The 20,663-nt window shown below is 43.4% G+C and overlaps 1 protein-coding gene across 1 annotated transcript in view; it reads right to left on the bottom strand.

The window, feature by feature from the left end:
* SH3RF2 (SH3 domain containing ring finger 2) overlaps positions 1 to 20,663 on the bottom strand; it is a 77,046-nt gene that overhangs the window by 30,036 nt on the left and 26,347 nt on the right. Inside the window, exons 3-5 of the mRNA XM_050962628.1 lie at positions 10,344 to 10,613; positions 7,561 to 7,656; positions 4,115 to 4,441 (exon numbers count right to left, since the gene is read on the bottom strand). Coding sequence (XP_050818585.1) covers positions 4,115 to 4,441; positions 7,561 to 7,656; positions 10,344 to 10,613 — 693 coding nt within the window. The remainder of the gene's footprint in view (positions 1 to 4,114; positions 4,442 to 7,560; positions 7,657 to 10,343; positions 10,614 to 20,663) is intronic.

Below are 20,663 nucleotides of genomic sequence, written 5' to 3'. Positions count from 1 at the left end.
GATCAGAAGAATAGAGAACCTACCTTATGAGAAGAGACTTAAGGAGCTTGGCTTGTTTAGCCTAACCAAATGAAGACTGAGGGGAGATATGACTGATCTCTATAAATACATCAGAGAGATAAATACCAGGGAGGGAGAGGGAAGTTTGGATCTGTACCCACACTCAGATCTGAACTTTGCGTGTCAGTATTGTTCTAATTAGCAAATATCACAGCCCCAAACCCAGACAGAAGATAAAGAAACTAAAAAAAAAAACTTCTCTCTCAACGTCCTCTCTCCAAAACAAACACCAGTCAAGCAAACCAATCAGCCAAGGCTGGCTTAGAAAAGAAAGCCAATTAAGAGCCATTGTAAGGCAACAAGATAACATACTTGCTCTATGGCTTATGCTGTTGACAGTAGTTCCCAAGAGACCTTTTTCAGTGAAATGACATTGGGTTCATAAGCCATGATACAATTTCAATTGAATTATGATCTTACTGTAGAGCTTTACTTTCACTCACAGTAAAACAGGATCTAGCCTCCAACGCACTGTGCAACGGATTGCTGAGTACAAAATACCTGCTGGGTTTTCTTGCATAGCCGCTGCACTACTAAGAACTCACTTATTGCTTATGAAACCTTTGGAACTACCTTCAGTGTGAAAGGTGCCACATAAATCTTAACAACCTCTTTTACTTTTCAGATGATTAGTAAACAAGCAGGGTGGAGACCTCTGCTCAGAGAGTGAGGATCTTGGGACCTTTTGCTTCCCTGAAAAGGAAAAATCTTATTTTGAAACGTTGATTTTAATAACACTGTTACACCATTACAGTCCCAAATTCAGTCTGTCTTGGTACAATCCTGGGGTAAGGTTTGTAAGAAGGCAAGACTCTTAGGCTGCCATGAGAATTTACTGCTATGGTAAATTCCTCTTTTGGAAGTAAAGGGATGCAGGCAGCAGAGTGACATAGCGGAAGGGCAAAGACCAGGGCTCCTTTCCAAAGGAAAAAGGGTTCTGGTCTAGATTATTGGATTTCTTTGCTAGCTGGCTTCATAATAGTCATGGAATGTAGGAGTGTGAGGTACATGTGTACATGTGTGGGGAAGCAGGTGGCATCCAGGGTTGCCCAGAGGATTCAGGAGGCCTGGGGTCTTTGGTGGTGAAGACCCACCCTGGGACCAGCCGCCGAAGTGCCGGAAGGACCCCCTGCCACGGGTCTTTGGGGCACTTCAGTTGTGAGTCCCGAAGCGGAAGGACCCCCTGCCATTGAATTGCCTACAGTGACCAGGAGCAGAAGAAGCTCCAGGAGCCCGAGCCCCACGAGAGTTTTCCGGGGCCCCTGGAGCGAGTGAAGGAAAACTCTGTGGGGCCTGGGGCAAATTTCCCCTCTTGCCCCGCCCCCGTGCGGCCCTGGTGGCATCATGTGTAACCAAGAGACAACCCAAGCCTTACTAAGTTATGTTTAGATTGATAGGCTAAGATAATCTTTCAGAGGGCATCACGTTTATTGCTAGCAAAGTCTGAGTTCATTACTCTAGTACTACCTCACTTAACTTCCTGGAAGGTGCTTTTTACTATATCACAAGAGCAGGTTAACCTGTGGCCTGATCCCCTGCCTACTGAAGTCAGTGTCAAAACTCCCATTTAATTCAGAGTTGCAGTATTTGGCCTTCAATGATGACAGGTTTCCTTTTTAGCTGGTAAGTTACAGCATTTCTTGCTTTCTCCAGCTTATATACTGAAAGAGGGTATCTTAGGGCTTCTCTACACAGCAAGTCAGTGTGTGGCAAGCCAGGGTGTGAATCTATAATGCACATTAGCCTGTGGTACACTAACTGGCTATCTAGATACCGCTACTGCACATAAAAGTTCCACTGTGCGTTTTGATGTACTCCTGTTTCAAACTCCTGATTCAAACAGGAGTATATCAAAGGAGAGTTTGTCAAAGCACACTACAGAACCTTTAGTGTGCAGTTGCAGTGTCCACATGGTGAGTTAGTGTGCTGTAGAGTCACACTCTGGTTTGCTGTGCACTAACATACCAGGCAGACAAGCCCTTAGACAGTGTATTTAAGTAGAGTATTTATAAAAACAAACAACCTCCACATCCCCATTGATTTGTGGTCAAATTCAAGTTGGAAAACCATATTTTTCTTAGTTAAATTCACCTGCACTCTCAACTGTGTATAGTATTCCTAAATTAGAGCCAATCCTCTCAGGTGTTGAGCCACCCTCAGCTTCCATTGATTACAGTGGGATATGAGTTGGTTCATTTCCATGGTGGGTAAAGAGATACCTCTATGCAGATTGTGGATTTTTATGGCTGAAAATTGCTACACGAGGTCATTCTCACAGTCTGTGACTTCCATAGTGGAAATAGCCATTACAGCTTCTGCAATCTACCAGATAAAATTGATCTGGTAACTTTTCAAGGCAGGCAGGCATGCTGCAACACCTATTTTTCCTTGCCAGCATTTTGGGGTTGAGTCAGTAGGGGGAGGGCAGGATGTTGTAACATGACTGAATAGAGTGTCTTTTAGTTTTTGTGGACAAGTCTCGTAAGTGGAAAATTTGCCTTTAGGAGAAGCTATTGCATTAAAATATTGTATTGCACATTTTAGAGTATGTGTATACAGGGACAAAATATCTGTGGCCTGGGTCAGCTGACTTGGGCTTGTGGGGCTCAGGTTGCAGGGCTAAAAATCATTGTGTAGGTATTCTCAGGCTCGGGCTGGAACCTGAGCTCTGGGACTCTCCACCCTCACAGGGTCTCAAAGCTTGGGCTGCAGCCTGAGTGTCTACATAGCACTTTTTCAGCCCCGGAGCCTAAGCCTTATGACCCCGAGTCAGCTGACCCACGCCAGCCGTGAGTTTTTTACCCCTGTGTAGACATAATCCTGGATGTCAGGAGTTTCCTAGAACTCTGGAAAGATGACAGATATTTAAATAAATAAATACATTAAAAAAAAAACCCAAGGTTTTTACATACATTTGAGATTCAAGCAAAGAGACCAGAGAGAAGCCCGTTAAAACAACTGCCATCTAAAGGATCCCTAAGGAATCGCAGCTTTTTCATTAACCTAGCTGGACTTTCAACTCCTCATTAAACATGATAACTTGAGATCTGACTTTGCAGGTCCTTCCTCACAGGGGCTAACCTCACACTGAAGTCATGAGGGGAGAAATCCTGGCCTCATTGAAGTCAATGGCAAAACTTCCAATGATGTCAATGGAGCCTGGGAGTTCAGGCAGTGCAGGGAGTGCAGAAAACAGGCTCTTAAATGGGTCATCAGCAACACTTATGCAAACATGTACCAATATTTACAAACTGAGGCTGTCTGGGTGGCTAGAAACATCAGTGAGGTGGCACCTCTGAACTTGGCCCATCAGTGTTTTTAATTTTATCTTCTATTTTGTTGATATTGTTTGTTTCTGTCTGTTTGGACTATACCTTCACATAAAGCAAACCCATAGTTTTGTGTGTGTGTGTGTGTGTGTGCGAGCGCGCACCCCCACATGCATGTTTATGTGGTACACATTTCTCTGGAAATAAACTGAGGATCAGTGAATTGCCCAAGGAATGCACGTTCCATGTCAGACTTTCCAAACTGGAAAGTCTTTAATTTTTTTAAGAAAACCCTCTTTCTTCTCAGTCTCCACCTCCGCAGTTTACCAAAACAATGTAGTCATTCTGATAATTTAATATCTCCTTTTATGAGTCACATTGGCATGTGTGACTCAAGAGCTTTCCATTTCCAAAGGAGGGAAGAAGTCCCAGACTTCATGGATGACATATTGTCTTGTAGGCGTCTCTAGCACTGGCATTCCATCTCCCCTCCCTCCCGTTTTTTTAACATGCAATCCTTAAAGGGAGTCTTTTACCTTTATCATCTTACAGTCGTATTTACAGAAAGCTGCACTAAGCTGTGGAAAAGAGTTTACACCATTGTAGATATAAAAATGTTTAAAAGCCTCAAAGAGCTGTTTAATTCTAATGTGAGTTTTGGCTTTTCAAGTTGCTATCTTCACAGTGAAAAATGTTTCCACCTAGAATTTACTTTTCAGCCTATTGTTTGCAGAGCAAACAATGTGTGTGCTCAACAATCAGCAACATGAATGGTTTTCATTTACCTGGACAGGGGTGCCATATGGGAATTCTACTTTCTCACTGCTCTGGGTTGCCACAGTCGGATTACTGGAGCTGATGAGCACTGGAGAGCTGATTTCCAGTGTCTGCCGCTCTGTGGGTAAGTGGACCATCCTGTTGAGTGAATTCAAGGCGCTCGTGATAGAGAATGGTCTCAGGCTCTTCCTCCTAGATTCTGATACCTTGCGGAAGTTTGGTGACTCTGTGCCTTTTGCTCTGGGAGAGGCTGTCCTTAAGGGTGATGAATATTTAAATGGGGAGGATCGATGGCTTTTCTTTGTCTGTAGGAGTTGTCTTGCAGTCATGTTTGGCTGGGATAGAAAGAAGAGAAGTTTTATGGCACCATCTCAGAAGCTAAGCTTTGCATAGACCCCAAACCCAGTGTGCATAGACCCACATTTTATACCACATCCTAACAAGGAGCATAGCTGAGTTTGGGCTTCAGATGACATTATGGTTAATCTTCGCAATTGAGTGGCTCAGCTTTGTTATATTTTCAGTGACAAATCCCAGAGGAATAATTACTAACACAAAGCTGACCACCAAATTAAAATGGATCGGAAGAAGTCTGTCACCAAGACACCATCTGATTAAGCTTGGACGTCTGGTTCTCTCTCTCCAGTTGGAGTCTCACAGAAAAGTCTGGCTTCCTTTTCTGTCAAAACTTGAACAAGAATGCATCTCAGCTGGTTTCTTCCACTCAGCTCCAGTACACAGTATGATAAATGGAACGCCAAATTACAACGGACTAAAAGGCACATTCTCCTTAATTGCTTTGTGTTGACAAGATTGGGTGCATTTCACAGCAGGGGGTCAAGTCTCTCCAACTGATATGAAGGCCTTCACACGGAGAAGTCCTCACTGAAGTTATCTTTATGAGCTGTGTTGTCTCCATTCAATTAGATCAGTGGTTCCCAAACTTGTTCCGCCACATGTGCGGAGAAAGCCCCTGGCGGGCCAGGCTGGGTTGCTTACCTGCTGCGTCCTCAGGTTTGGCCAATCGCGGCTCTCAGTGGCCGCTGTTCGCTGATCTAGGCCAATGGGAGCTGCTAGAAGTGGTGGCCAGTATGTCCCTTGGCCCATGCCACTTCCAGTGCTCCCATTGGCCTGGAGCAGCGAACTGTGGCCACTGGGAGCCGTGATTGGCCAGACCCGCAGATGCGGCAGGTAAACAACCTGGCCTGGCCTGCCAGGGGCTTTCCCCGCACAAGCAGCTGAACAAGTTTGAGAACCCCTGGTTTAGACCAAAACAGTCACAGCTTGATCCTGTTCCCATTGAAAGAAGTGGGATTTTTACCACTGATTTTGAGGGGAGCAGAGTCAGACCCTCGGTTTGCATAGAGATTAAGGGCATATCTACATGTACTGTGCTGCAGCGGTGCAGCTGCACTGGTGAAGACGTTCCATGCCGATGGGAGAGAGCTCTCTCGTTGGCATAATAAAATCACCTCTATGAACAGCAGAAGCTATGTCGGCGGGAGAAGCTCTCCCACCGACATAGCCCTGTCCATGCCAGCACTTATGTCGGTGTAACTTACGTCACTCAAGGGGTGGTTTATTCACACCCCTGAGCAATGTAAGTTCTGCCACCATAAACTAGTGTAGAAATAGCCTGCATTTCAACAGGGTTTCTTAGAAACTGCTGATTACCTCAATATTAATAGCAAAGGGCATGCAGTGGCAATGTTTCTTACCACAATGGCTGCCAAAGAAATTAATCTTGATTTACTGCTGACATTAAAGAATTGCAAATCTTTGAGATTCTCGCCCACTCATTTGAAGCAGTATGCCTAATGCCTAGGATGAAAAATAATCAATCTAGCATGGAACAGGTAATTGCCCCTACAATATCATCATTTAAGAGCATAGGTTGTTTTTATATTCCCTCCTCCTCAATCCTAAAGACACATTCTTAAAACAAGGTTTAAAACAGGTACTGTGTGTGTGCTACACATATATTAGACTCCTCTCCAAATACTTACAGAAATAAGTGTGATGTATAATATTGTAATTTCTGTAAGTAATTAGAGAGGAGTCTAAAACCAAAACCATTTATCTGAATTCCCCTAACACCTGGTGTATGGTTAAAGTGGAACACAGATCTGATCATTGTCTTTAAAGCCAAAGCCAAAAGAAGTCCGTTATCTCCCAAAGTAGCCCCAGGTTTGCCCTTCCCATAATAATGTCTAATTCCCCAGTGGCATAATTAATTTATTCCAGCTAATGCCAGATTAAGTAAGTAATTACCCGAGTCAAAATTATTTCATGAAATGAAGAGACATTTTACAAAAATATATTAGAACTTCAAGTAATATTTTTACTAGTGTCTGTCTATAAAGTAATTGTGGAATAAGTAGCAAATGTTTTCTGTAATTAATTTAATAATATCTCCATTTGTGTCTATTTTGAATTGTTTGTGTGCCATTTACAATTTATAGCCCAAGCTAAGCTTAGGGAGATCATTAATGACCAATTCAGTATTAAACAAAAAATGTTGTGGCTGGGGAAAGACTAGATGGCCAAGGAGATTGATGATGCAATAAATCTCTCTAAATCTCTGCTTCGAATTTGGAGCAGGTTGGTAGCGATGTAAGGCTGTTACTATCTGATAGATGTTTTGTGCTTTATGGAAAATCAGTTGGTTGATCTCATTACAGTTCCTAGTGGAACTGTATTAATACAGCTGATCAAAAAAGGCAAGTCTAGTTTGTCAAAAAATGAGCAAGGAATGAAAATTTTCCATGACATTTTTTGGATTTATTTTTTTTTGCCAAATATATGTTTGAAATAAAATTTTGAAAACCATTTGAAACATGTCATTTTGATGGGGAAAAACAACCCTATTTCATTTTTCCTCACTGGAAATGATGAGTAGGGGGGTAGTGAATGTGAAAGAAAATGTTGTTCCTCCCCCCAATAAATAACACAAAACAAAATGGAACTTGGATGAATAATTTTGAGAATTTTCACTTTTACAATTTTTTGATCAAAAAATGATTTTTTCCCCATGAAAATGTTCAGTTTGGTTGAAAGGGTCCCCCCCCAATTAAAACAGATTTTCAATGTAAATTTTGCAACTATTTCTAATTATTAACATCACAAAACCCATCATGTCACCTTCTCCCTTATTCATAGCGTCAGCAAAATGCCAAGGACTGAATAGGCCATGAAGACTGAATTACCCCTTCCTTGGTAGTTTTGGTCCCTCCAGTTAGGAGGTGAGATACATTGACAGGGCAGTGTTTGAGAATATCTCCTTAGCTTCCAGGTACCATTCTTCACTTAAATGAGATGTAACAGAAACTAGAGAATAACCTCCAGAATCATGGACCACGTGAGGAGCATCATTCAGTATGGTGGGAGTGAATACATGTCGACTGCTTACTATAGTAATGGATTGAATACATGTTTTTGAATGTGCTTCACTTACCTCCACAAACAGGATGGGGAAGATCCCTATTTTATCACCTAACTTGCCCTCTGCCCAGTTCTCATCAACTCGGCTAATCACTGTGATGATATCACCCTGAAATGCAGAAGTATATTGTTACCAGTCTTCCCATCTGGAATAGGCAGATAATAGGTGTAAAGATGGGTTTGACCCATAATTGCTGCAAAGCAAAATCATTAAGCAGCCTCAGAGGTATGTCCACTGTAGAGAACACAGGTCTTCAGCAAAGCTCTTTGGCACATGCTTAGCCTTAAGCACATGTTTGTCTATCTCTCTTCAGCTCTATGCTTATCATGCATTTAACTTAACTTTAAATGCCTTGCTAAGTCAAGATCGTGAAACAAAAAATAATGGAAAATGCATGAAAAGCAAGTGAGCTTATGACTTTTTAAAAGATTTCCTTCATGTGGAAATTCTTCTTTAATTACTATGCATGAATAAAATAAGGAAAATAGCATTCAGATATGTACCAAAATAAATCATTACAAGTTTCCAGGCAATTGGCACTGTACTGCCAAGAAACTCATAAAAACCAATATTTCAAGAGTTGAAATACCCTAATATTATTGGACCTGCAGTACTTATAATACTCTGGAGCAAAACTAGTTTTGTATCGACTGGTAGCTAAAAATCCTTTGGAAAGATCCATTTTCTGTGCAACCCAGCAGAAATGAAATTCTATTCATTTTTAATATATTTGTATTTGATCTTTTTAAAATACCTGCAGGGAGGAAAAAGTCCAAAAATGCATGAGACCAAACTCACGTTTTTCTTTCCTTTGATTGAATTTGAAGTTTTAGAGTAAAATTTGATTGATTCTCAAATTCCAATTGAGAGCAGAATGATCTTGGCCTAATTCCCCTCTGACCTGCATCACTGCATCTATGCAAAGTGGGTAGATGAGGATTCCATTAAAGTTTGGTAGAACTTTGCTTTCCTTTTGAGCAGGTGCAAATGACTCCACAAGATGAAGGAGAGGGGATAATCAGGCCCCCTTTCCAGGTGTTTCTTTTAATAATAATAATACATTGCACTTTGATAACACTTGTCATCTGGACTGTGACTTAAATCACTGCATGAACATCCAGGGCCAGATTGTGATTCACTCTGCATGAGTGCACAGAACTTCTCCTTTCTTGCATCACCCATAAGGGTGCGTGTCACAACTGCAGTGCCTGGGTTCTGCTGACTACTATCACCCACTGGGGTGCAAATAACCTCAGGACGGGAATAGAGTAGCAGAGAGGAGGGTATGCAGGGTTTGCAGAGCTTTGAATCCTCTTGCTGCGGTTGGGTGCACAGAGAGAGCTTCATAGACCTCGTGCAGCCTGATGTGTGATATTAAAGGGAATCACTGCAGCAGCTGGTACCCTTCAGTGAGAACATACAGTGGGAGCTGTGTGACTAACATTGCAAGGGACGGGGATGTGAGTGAGTGTGTTGTCCCCTCCTCGAAGAACCAGCTGCCTGTTTTATATGTACGGTAATGCTCCCTGTGCTAACTGAGCTGTAGGCGTGGAAATGGAGCGCAGTCTCCTAATGCAAATAAACAGAATGAGTAAGCAGTGAAACAAAGACAAATAAAGCCAAAAAATAAAACAAAACCAGACGGCATGAAAAAGAGGAAAGCATCTGCAGTTAAAAAATATTGTTGGCTCCCCATGTCCCCTGTGTTATTGTTAGCAATATTAGAAACCACACTTTAAATGACAATGCAAAGTGAGCAGCAGCAGATGCCTCAGTGAAACTTACTTTCTCTTCTCGTTCCGCCTCAATCCAGTTTGAGATAAGAGCTGGTTTTTGGATATTTGAACTTTCTTTCCCTCACCCAGCCCTATTCATCAAGCTTCTTAACTTTGTCTTTGAGCCACTCTAGAGAACTGCTTGTTTTTGTCACTGATTAGCAACAGCACTAGGGGCTGAGTTGCCAAGTGAAAGGAAAAACAGGTGACTTTTCTGTTAGGACATCAGAGCCCATAGGCGTTGGTTTCTTAGCTAGATTCAATATGCTTCACCTAATTTTGACATACTAGAAAGTGTTGACATTGCTGTGAAGCACAGTTACCTTGAAAAATATTTCCTCTAAACAGAATAAATGCAAGTCCTGTAATTTCAGTAGAGTACTGTGACAGATGGCAAATGCCTGTAGAACCATGCAGGTGTTGCTTCACTAATGTATATTCCTAAAGGTGTGGTTGAATATGTTGATGGTGCATAGATGACCTCTGGCCCCTGACTATTAAGTCATTCTCCTTTTATTATATAACTAAGCATCTTTCAAGGCAAACCCTCCCATAGTTTAGGGAGTAATGCAGCTAATCAGTTATTAGCTAATTGACTAAAGGAGCATTGTTGGGAAGTTAAAGCAAAGGACGGAGTATCAGGCTTCTGGGTTCTGTTTCCACCTCTGTCAAATTTCCATTCATTTTCTAAATATCAGTGTGTGTCCTTGGGGAAGTCACTCAGGTGGGACTTTCAACCATTGACTTCAATGCTTGGTTAGGGTTGAGTTAACACCGAGGACTTCTGAAAACCCCACCCTCAACCTGTCCATCTTGGTTTATCTATGTGTAAAATGGGGATGATACTTACCCCAGTGAGTGCTGGGAAGTGTAATTCTTGTTTGTATAGAGCTTTGAGATCTTTAGATGAAAGGTGCTATAGACCTGCAAGGTTCTATGGTGCTGACAACAGGACCCAGGGTTGAGAAACTACCCAGCTGTTAAAATACCTGCCCCTGACTTGAGGAAAGGCAACCTTACCTTATGAAATGTCAGGCAGTCCTTATTTTCATTTTTATCTCTCTCTCTCAGATCAAAGTTGTAAAGTGCTCTGCACAAGGGTGGTGGCAGTGGAAGTTGTTTGATAACCTGCACTGAGCTGGTTGGGAAAACGCCACTGACCCCATTGATCTCTCCCAGGTACCATTTTTCATTCAGCTGTTGGTGCAATATGATGATGTCCCCTTTATTGAACCTCAGTTCACCAGGGTTTTGTCCTCTGTAGCTGTACAGGGCTCTGGCCCGGGGAACCTGCAGGATTAGAAACAAACATTAGCTTTTACTCATGACCTGCTGACACAAAGTTCTGGGATAAGCTAACATGACTTCTCACATTTGCATCCTTAATTGATGTCATTTTCTAGTGAAGACAAGCCCCAAAGGAGAACTTCTGACTGACACCAGTGCAGCTAACACATCAGGTTCAATATTTAGGAATTTGATGAAATGAGCAATTGCTTTGTTTGTACTGTCCTCCTTGTGGGGCTTAATTGTCTCCCGTGAGTTTGTGATCCTCTCACAATGTTTTCATATTAATAAACGCACATCATTTGACTTTTTATTAGTTAGATTTTTATTCAGTATCCTATGCGCTATGATTTAACTGTTGGCTTTAGATTATATTTTACCTGCTCAGGATTTCAGAAGGGGGCACTTTATTAATAATAATTATTAATATTATTATTGTTTCTTAACTGTTCAATCTGGGTAGGAAGGAGACAGGTACTGAAATCAGAAGAGATGAGGGAACCTTCCCTCATTGTTCCCTACAACAGTCTCCTAAGTAAAACTAGAGTTCACTTAAAATATCCACTTTACTGACCTGAATCATATTTTATCCACTCCAAAAATCCAATTTAATACACAGTGCAATGGATTGTTTGGATGGCTGAATCAAACCCAGAGCCATCACTGGCCTCGTTGCCCTGAGCCCGGGAGCTACAGTTTGAAAGCAACCTTGCAGATTTTTTCCTGGAAGAAGACGAGTACAGATAAGCCAAAGGCTGCTTCTTGCTATGCAGCAGTTCCAGGTATGCAGCGCTTGGTGTGACAAGCACAGGGAACAAACATCTGCATCAGCTCAGAAAATGAGGTGGGGGGGCTTGTGTTCCAGGCTGGTGAAAACGCTTTGGGTGAGCAGCTTTATTAGATAGTATACTGTCCTACTACACGCCGCACAACACAGGTGGACTTTGGGTTTCACTTATATTTACTGTAATTTGTACCGTATGCTTCTGGTTGAAGTGCAAAATGAACTAAAAAATTGGAAGTGCAGTAAGGGTTTAGGCTTGTAATCTACCCACAAAGTAACCCTGTGTGAGGGCCAGCTGACTGAAGTACTGTATAGGCTCTCTGAATAAGGGTGAATTTCATTCCAGGTGCCTGAGTGTTGTAAAAAGTTGTATTACCTACAATAAAGAGCACTGCCAATAGACCTCTGCAATCTCTAAGCACAGAGGGAAGAGTGACATTAGAAGCAGCTGCTTTATTGAATGTCCTTGTTTTGGCTTGCTAAACATTATTTATTTAATAATACTATTTTAATATAGCGTCTTGGTGCTATTTCATACAGCAGTTGCCATGCTGTATCAGACTAATAGTCAGTCTAATCTTCTGTCCAATTTTCAATGGTGGCTGAAACCAAATGCTTTAGAGGTACATGAAAAAACCCTTATGCTGCACAATTTTGCAATAGCATGCCTGTGGGAGAGGTTTCTTTCTAACCTGAGCCAGTTAGTTGTTGGTTTTATGCTGTGAAGAAGAAGGGCAGATATAGCTGATAACGTTTATCCTAGCTAGTGTAACTGCAGATGTTATTCTTCTTACGCTTATAAATTATTAGTCCTTTCGGGAATCATACAGTATTGCTTGCCTCAATAATATCTTGCAGCAGTGGGTTCCACAGGCTATGCATCTTATAAAATAGGTTTCCTTTAATACATTTTCATTTGCAATTATGCAGTTCCTAGTGGAATATGCTCAAGTGCCTTCATTGCAATTGTTATGCTTCTTGAAATAACGGCAGCTCCATTCTCTGTGGAAGTATATAGATCACCCACTCTGAACTGGAGAGAGAGTTCTAGGGGTATCCTGATTTCCCCCAATGCAAAGATTGAAAAAGTACACCTCTGCCCCGATACAACACAGCCCGATATAACATGAGTTTGGTTATAATGCGGTAAAGAAGTACTCCGAGGGGCAGGGCTGCGCACTCTGGCGGATTAAAGCAAGTTTGATATAATGCGGTTTCACCTATAACACGGTAAGATTTTTTGGCTCCCGAGGACAGCGTTATATTGGGGTAGAGGCATATAAGTAAAAAATATCCCACAGATCCCTTGTGGGTTACAGAGACAACATACCACGGTGGCCCAGAGTGCTGAAGCCAAGGTCTAAAGACCAGGAAAAAAAAATTAGAGATGAGATTTTTTGAAGTTTTTCATGGGGGCCGGGGAGAGGGACTCCCAGAATAGCCAATAGCCCAATAGGTAGGGCTTTCACCTGGGACAGGTGAGAGCCTGGTTCAAGTCCCTTCTCTGCCTGGTTCAGCAGAGGGACTGGAACTTCATTGTCCCACATTTCAGAAGAGTACCTTGGCTGTTCTGAGGTGGGTCTCTCTTCTGTTAGATCTGTTCCACTTTGTATAAATAGTCACTGGGCAAGAGAGAGAAAGAGACTCTATAGCCTAGTGTTTTGGGCCCTCCCTTGGGATGAGGGAGATGCAGGGACTGGAAAAGAGATTTCCCCCCTCCCATTTGCAAAGGACCCTATTCTATCATCCATTTCACAGTCATTCACGCTGAAAGAGAGCTAAACTGTTCAGTGTCTGATCAGTTAGAAACTTTAGAACATTGGATCAGATTAGTCATCCATGGAGTTTGGTATCCTGTCTCCATTAGCGGTCAGTACCAAGGTACTTCAGAAGAAGGTGCAAAGAACACCAGCAGCCCCCAGGGGAAGTTCAACCCTGGGCTACATATTGCAAAGGCTGGGTTGTTTCCCGACAAGCAGATGTGCCAGTATTGGGAAGATCTGTGCAAGAAGGTGTGGCATTACGTCCTATATTCTTCAGGGAGATATGGTTATGATATGATTATGGCAGAACTAAGATGTATTTTATGCAAGATATTATTGGAAAGGTTATGATTTACTGAATATAATTATCCTATTTGTATGCATGTATCATTTTTGTATCTGAAGTTAGGAATATTGACTATGCATCCATTACAAATGTGTTTGCACCTGGGGAATGCTCACCAGACAGAATGCAATCAATTTGGGAAGGACCATTAGGGAAAACAGTAGGTCTTTGAAAATGCTAATCTCCCATTGGGAAGCATTCCTGGGGACCCTGGAAACAGCCTCTGAGTTATGGCTGCAGGGTCATGTGACCAAGTCACCTGGTACTGGACTTCATGAAAATACAAGTATTTTTCCACTAACCAGGAGTGGGAACCACACTGGGAGACAAAGGATTCCTGCCATATGCAAAAACTATTTTAAGGCAAGGGAGTGACATTATCGTGATTCATTCTTCACTAACACCCTGCCCAGTAAAGAAGGCTGCTGGAAACACCTGAGAAACAAAGAGACTGAGCTGGGGTGGCGGGGGGAAGGGCTGAGCCCAGGCTAGAGGCTGTCTGGCTTGTGAAAGGAATATCTGGAGTTTTAAGCTGCAAGCAAGTCTCTGCAATCTACCTAAAACATCATTTAGAGTGAGAATTTGCTACTTGTAACCAATTTCTTTAGTATATTAATCTTAGATTGCATTTTGTTTTATTTTTTGGGTAATCTGCTTTGATCTGTTTGCTATCCCTTATAATCACTTAAAAATCTATCTTTTGTAGTTGTTAAACTTATTTTGTTTTGTCTAAAACCCAGTATGTGGAATTCATAACTGGGGGGCAAAAGGCTGTTGCATATCTTTCTCCACATTGAGGGAGGGGGTGAATTTGATGATTTTACATCGTACAGTTCTCTGTGCAGCACACAATGGTACAAATTTGGGTCTACCCTCTAGAGTGGGGGTCATGCACTTGAGTACTGGGAAATTCCTTAGCTGAGTCTTCCCATACAGAGCTGATCTTAGCATCTGTGTGTAAAGCTGCAGCTGGGGTGTGTCCCTAGCTGTATGTGTGCTGGTAAAGTACAGTCTGAAGCTTGAGGGGGAGCGCTTGGTTGGCTTGCATCAGCAATACAGTGTCAAGGGAGCCCAGGCTAGTTGGTCAGGTGGGCTCAGTGGTACCCCACTTCCAGTGGCACCCTGAAGTGGGGGGAACCTGTCACAGAAGGCTCCACCACTTGGACTCTTCTGCCTTTCCCCTCACAGTGGCTGGGCACAGCTGCCATCATTATGCTCCCCAGACACAGAAAATGTCATCTTCTAGGGCTTCCATGGGGAGCCTTGAAGTGGGCATGGTGGAGGCATGGGTAAGGTCTGTTCCTCCTCCTCTGTGTTGATAGGAGAACTAAGGGGAAAAGAAAGGTGCATTGCTGTTCCCTCCCCTGAAGGGAGATTGTCACAGGCACCTCCTTCCGCACATGGTCTGGGGTTCCACTGTTCTGTTGAGGCTCCACAACCTCTAATCCTCACGATTACTCAGAGCTGTGCCTGTCAGGCACAATAAAGCCCCAGATGTTCTGTAGTCACCCCCCACATGCTGTAGAACAAACATTCTGAGGGAGGACCACATTCTGGAATTGCTGTCCCATCGCCTTGGCTCCAGTGTCCAAATCAGAGATAAATGAAACTGCTAATGCTAAAGATAGCACCAGCAAATGCCTCTTCATCTCTTTTATCTTGTCTCTGGAGCCCTAGATTAACCCTCCCCATTCTTTGGGTTTTGCAACTTTATGTAGGGGGAGAAACTGCACATTAAGTGTAAAGCAGCTGGCAAATGTGCTTAATTCATTATAGGTGCTTTTTGCAGCGTGACCTGGTTTATTAAAGTGGCATTCACTACTGTTACATGTATTGACATGAGCTGTTCAAAAGCGATTTGCTGCCATAAGCTGAGAGGCCAAGGATTGTCTGGTCCATAGAGACTGAATAATTCATATCACTATCTAGAAGTGGACTAGAAGTGGTGAGGAGCAAGGCATATTAATTGGGCAATGGGGAGGATTTAAGTGGGGAGCTTCCACTGCTACTGCTCAGGCTGTGCCCATTTTATGGATAAATTGTGGATTTCAGTCCCTAGGGCAGTCAATGGCTGGGTGACAGTGTGTCCTAGTGGCTAGGGCACTGCACCAATGACTCATAAGATGGGTTTAATTCCTGGCTCTGCCACTAGTTTGCTGGGTGACCTTGAGCAAGTCACTTCCCTCCTCATGCCTCAGTTTCCCCATCTGTAAAATGAGCATAATGATCCTGACCTCACTTCGAGATCTATGGATGAAAAGTGCCATGTAAGAGTTTAGTACTATTATTAAATCAACTTACCTTCATGTGCCCTAAATTAAATCTAAACTAAACTCTGCTAGTATGAATGGAAAAAATTTAAGTGCCTGGTTCCTGCTCCCAGATCCTGTCTTGCTTCTCACATAATAACCAATATACATTAAATCATCATCATTATCATCTTATTGGAGAGGCAGCACAGGCTACGGGGCCAAGCACAGGCCCGGAAGTCAGGAATTTTGGAGTCCTAGTACTGGCTGTGCTGGCCTGCAGTGCCTCACTTAAGATCTCTGTTGTTTAGTTTCCCCATCTGTCATGTAGGAATCACCACTTGCTGGGGGAGGGTGGTGGGGAGTTAAGGCTGATTACTGCTTGCTGTGGAAAGTGCTTATTGGTGGTGTTCTCCACTGAAAGTGGCTATCGCCCCCAAATCAGAGCTAAACTCTTATTTTAAACAATGTTTTTATCTTGATCATTGTGTTCCTTTTTAGATTCTGCTGAGCTGCTCCCTCAGTGATTAATGAAATTGCTCTCCCACCATCCTTCACCAGCACAGTCTGTCAAAACTGAAGCTCCGCGCAGCTGTAAAAAAAGCTCTCCCTCTTGAGAGCGTAGCTCAACTGCTAATGCTTCCAACAGGCCAGCTTGGTTCTTTCATTTCCGAAAGCTTCCGTGGCTCCAAAGCAAATATTCTGAGCTCACCTCCTATCTTGAGGCCCAAGAGCTCCCGCGGAGGGGAATGGGATCTGTGGTCCTAATTCAGCAAAGTACATAAGCATAGCCTTAAGTCTCACGGATTTCAATGGGACTAAAACTCATGCTGCAGTGCAGTGGTTCCCAACTTGTTCTGCTGCTTGTGCAGGATAAGCCCCCTGACGGGCTGGACTGGTTTGTTTACCTGCCGCGTCTGCAGGTTTGGCCGATTGCAGCTCCCAGTGGCTGCGGTTGGCTGCTCCAGGCCAATGGGAGCTGCTGGAAGTGGTGGCCAGAACATCCCTTGGCCGGCACTGCTTCCCGCAGCTCCCATTGGCCTGGGGCTGCAATTGGCCAAACCTGTGGACGCGGCAGGTAAACAAACCAGCCCGGCCTGCCAGGAGCTTTCCCTGCACAAGCAGTGGAAAAAGTTTGGGAACCACTGCTGTAGAGCTTGGCTGAATCAAGACCAATATGTGAGGAGAATTTGGCCCCTGGTATGAGTGATGGTTTGGGGAACCTGTATGAAATTCTGGTTGATTATTTAGTTGTTACTATGAAAACTGCTATATCATTGAATTCCCCTATGTAAATGTGCTAGTGGAGGGCTGGGTCTCTGGTCCTGCCAGACCAGGGCAATGGCTAATTGGACTATCAGCACCTCAATAGGCCTTGCCTGGGGACAACAGAAGAGTTACTGCTTCTCAGGGCAACACAGTTCTCTCAAAATTCCCACAACAGGGAGGGGAGGAATTGGAGAGGATGGAAAGGGAAAGGCTCAGGGACACACACAGGAAGTTTGAGCTGGAGAGGGGAATGGGACAGACCAATGTCAGAGAAGAAGAGCCAAATACAACCATGCACTGTGACTGAAGGATAGTGGACAGCCCCAATGGACCCCTGTGCAAAGAATGCTTCAGAGAGGTGAGGAATTGGGGAAGGGAAGTGTGTATAGCCTTTACTGTTCTTGTAGAGACTTGTGCTATTAAAGAAATAGCAATAATGTTGTAGAACCCAGTGGCTGGGTCCCCTCACAGCAGTCTGGTGAGTGGCCAAGAGGAGGGGCTCGACTGGACTTGTGATAGTAGATAACTAGTCTGTGGAGATGGTGTATGTGCAGATGGAATAGACCTTTTAAATCAGCTTGCTCCTGTCACTGCAGGATTATTCCCTACTCTTTACATTTGTTAGTGCTTTTTCTAGTTTGGTTTTAAATGTACCAGGGATGTTGGGAGGCAGTACTGAGCCAGCTTATAACAGGCAACACACCCACACCCCCATTATTGCAATTTCATGTTTGTTCTTGTTTTTGTCATTCATACTGAAAGTGTTTGGTTGCTTTTTGTGTGTGGAGAAATACAAGTATCCACAACTACAAATCTAGCAAAGATATGTCAAAGCTTAGGATTTGTCTAGCAGTTCATGTACACAAACCTGTCAATCCCAGTCAATAGTTTTTAGGAGGAAGGTAAGATACCAGAGGAAAATTAGACTCCAAGTTAATTAGAGCTTGGGGAAGATCAGAAAGTGACCTAGAACTTGGGAAGAGAATGTTCTACAAGAATAGTTATGCAATCATTGCTACTTACTACAGAGAAGGGAACCAGGAAAAGGAGAAATGCCTGTAATACTGTCACAACTCTTTACACCTTCAAAGTATTTTGAAACATGAAGCAATTAATATTAATGTTTAATGCTAATTAAGTAACTCATGTTGTACTGTAATAGGTGCTAATGGTAAACATGCATGCACCTGGCTTAGTAATACTTGAAGTGCATCTGTGCAAAAGGAAAGGCAATGAAAGAACTCTGTGTGGCCTTAAAGTTCTTCAACAAAGTCCAAACTCTGCAAGCTCTGTTTCTTTTCAGTCACTAGAATTTGTTGTTGAATATTCATCTTCTGAGCACAGTCTCTCTCTCTGAGGATGTAAGGGCCAAACAATCTTATACCTACAACTTAAATGACTTATGTTAGCCCAACAGATACAAGGCTTCATTTGTCAGAGGTGCTGAGTACCCACAGGTGTCACTGGCTTCAGTGGCAGGTGCTGAGACCCTATAAAATTCTGACCTGTAGTTTTAGAAGGTTCTGGAGGCTTCAGTGCCCTTTACTTTGTGTCTCTCTTTGTCCTCCTGCCCAGGAGCGCTCTATGACTTGGCTAATCCATGTTCAGTTATGCCCTTGCAAACTTAAGAGAGTCCACAAGATTGCATTAAAAACTCATTTTGGCACCATCCAAAGCATAATCTAGCCCTGGTTCTGTCTGGAATCCCAGAACCTCATCTGCCCAACCCAGCCTAACCCTGGATCCAAGCACTGTTGTTTTAGCCCATCTGAATGAAGAACTGAGCAGTAAGTTGCCCTGTTAATCTAAGTTGATCAATAAAAACATGATGTGAAAAGCCTGGCTGCCTTGCAACAGTTTCACTGCATTACAGCAGATGAGCCCAATACAATCAACTGTGGTTCTCAAAATGAGATGGCTGCAGCCACAGGTGTCCCTAGTAATTCTTGCCTTTGCTAGAACTGACCTGAAATAGAGAGAAACCAGAAATATCTGTCGATGGGTCCCACGTACATGCAGCTTTGCCACCATTTTTCACTATTCGGTCTCAGTCGGAAATGCATGTGGTATCTATTAAAGAGGGCTCAGTGAAGGGCCTGGGTCATTAATGGGGTTTAAACCCCAGGAATTTGATCAAGGCTGCTACCACTTGAGCTAAACCAGTGGTCCCCAGACTGTGGGGCATGCTGGGGGGAATACAGCGGGGCTGGGGCCAGTCCCCATGAGGGATGTGGGGAGGAAGCACCACCCAGCTCAGCTCCGGCCCTGTCTGCAGCTCTAGTCTGTCCCTTGCTCCACCCGCAGCCCAGTTCTAGCCCTGGCCACAGCTCCACTCTGCCCCCTGCTCCACCCCTAGTCCAGCTCTGCCCTCATTCCCTCTCCACCCCCAGGCTACCTTCACCTCTAGCCCAAACTCTTCTGCTGAGCCAACTGTGCAGTAATAGAGGTGGGGGGCATGGACAGATTCGATTGCTGAAAAGGGAGGGGCACAACAGGAAAAATTTGGACACTACTGAGCTAAAGGGATAACTCCATTAGCTGGTAGCAATTGTCTCTTATGTTTTACATGGACCAGGCATTAGCTGTTCCCAAACTTTGTACCTGCATGACCCCATTTAGGACTTAGTCATTCCTGTGACCACAGACATCAACATGGGCCTACAACGTGATCTCACGTGTATGATGCCCTCAAGGTTAGACTGTAGAGCAAAATGGCAACCTCTATGCAATGTGACTTTGCATGTATGGTGCGTGCAAGGTCACGCCACTGGAGGATGCCATTTTGTAGAGCAGTTCCACATTTCTGGGAACCTCTGGCAGGTATTGTGACTGCCCGAGAAACCATGCCTCCCAATGTATCTGCTTGGCACCCAGCCCCCCCCCCCCACACACAAAGTAGGCCATTGTTTAATGGACCTAACTAAGCCTTTAAGTTCATAAGATCTTAAGAGTTGGGACCTTGTCTTACTGTCCATAGAGCACCTCGAACATCTCTGGTGCTGTCGGGAAGAAAATGCTCACAACAAAGCTCTGCAGAACGGTTCTAGAGATAACCAGAGACTTCATGTTGAAATGTCAAGCTCAATCTCTCTGACTCAGCCTGGAGTCATTTTTAAAAAGCAAACATGGAAATGCTGCTGTTAGGTACTTCACTGAAATGAAGTTTTGTGCACATGTGGCAATGACATGCAGGGCTTGGTTCCACGTGCATAATTTAAGCATAGCGCTTGCTCTGATTTCGATCTATTTTAAGAACTAAATACATCTAAGCAGGAGGGACATTTATTAACTGAAGATTTAACTTTCAAGGGATATCAAATTGTCCAGAGCCAAAAGTGACTGTCAGTCTTTCTTAGATAATACATGGCTGCAAAGGCCCTGGTAGATGTAGTTTGAAGAACCTAGCAGTTCACCTTAAATTCAAATCTGGACACAAAAAGGGTCTGAAATATCTGAAAGAAACAGAGAGATTTGTTTGTGCAGAGCCCAGATGAGGTTAGCTTATTTTATACATGCCGTGGTACTGAACAAACAGAGCAAATTTTAATCTGATTGCAGAAGTACTCAGATCAGGCCAGGATGTATCTGCCAATGCAGCTTTAAATGTCAACAGTCCGAAAGAAAGGATCAAAACTGTCATCT

Source organism: Gopherus flavomarginatus, chromosome 7, assembly GCF_025201925.1.
Source record: "Gopherus flavomarginatus isolate rGopFla2 chromosome 7, rGopFla2.mat.asm, whole genome shotgun sequence".
NCBI classification, from domain to species: domain Eukaryota; kingdom Metazoa; phylum Chordata; order Testudines; family Testudinidae; genus Gopherus; species Gopherus flavomarginatus.
Note: the sequence above shows the minus strand (reverse complement) of the source record. Positions and strands in the feature narration are given on the sequence as shown.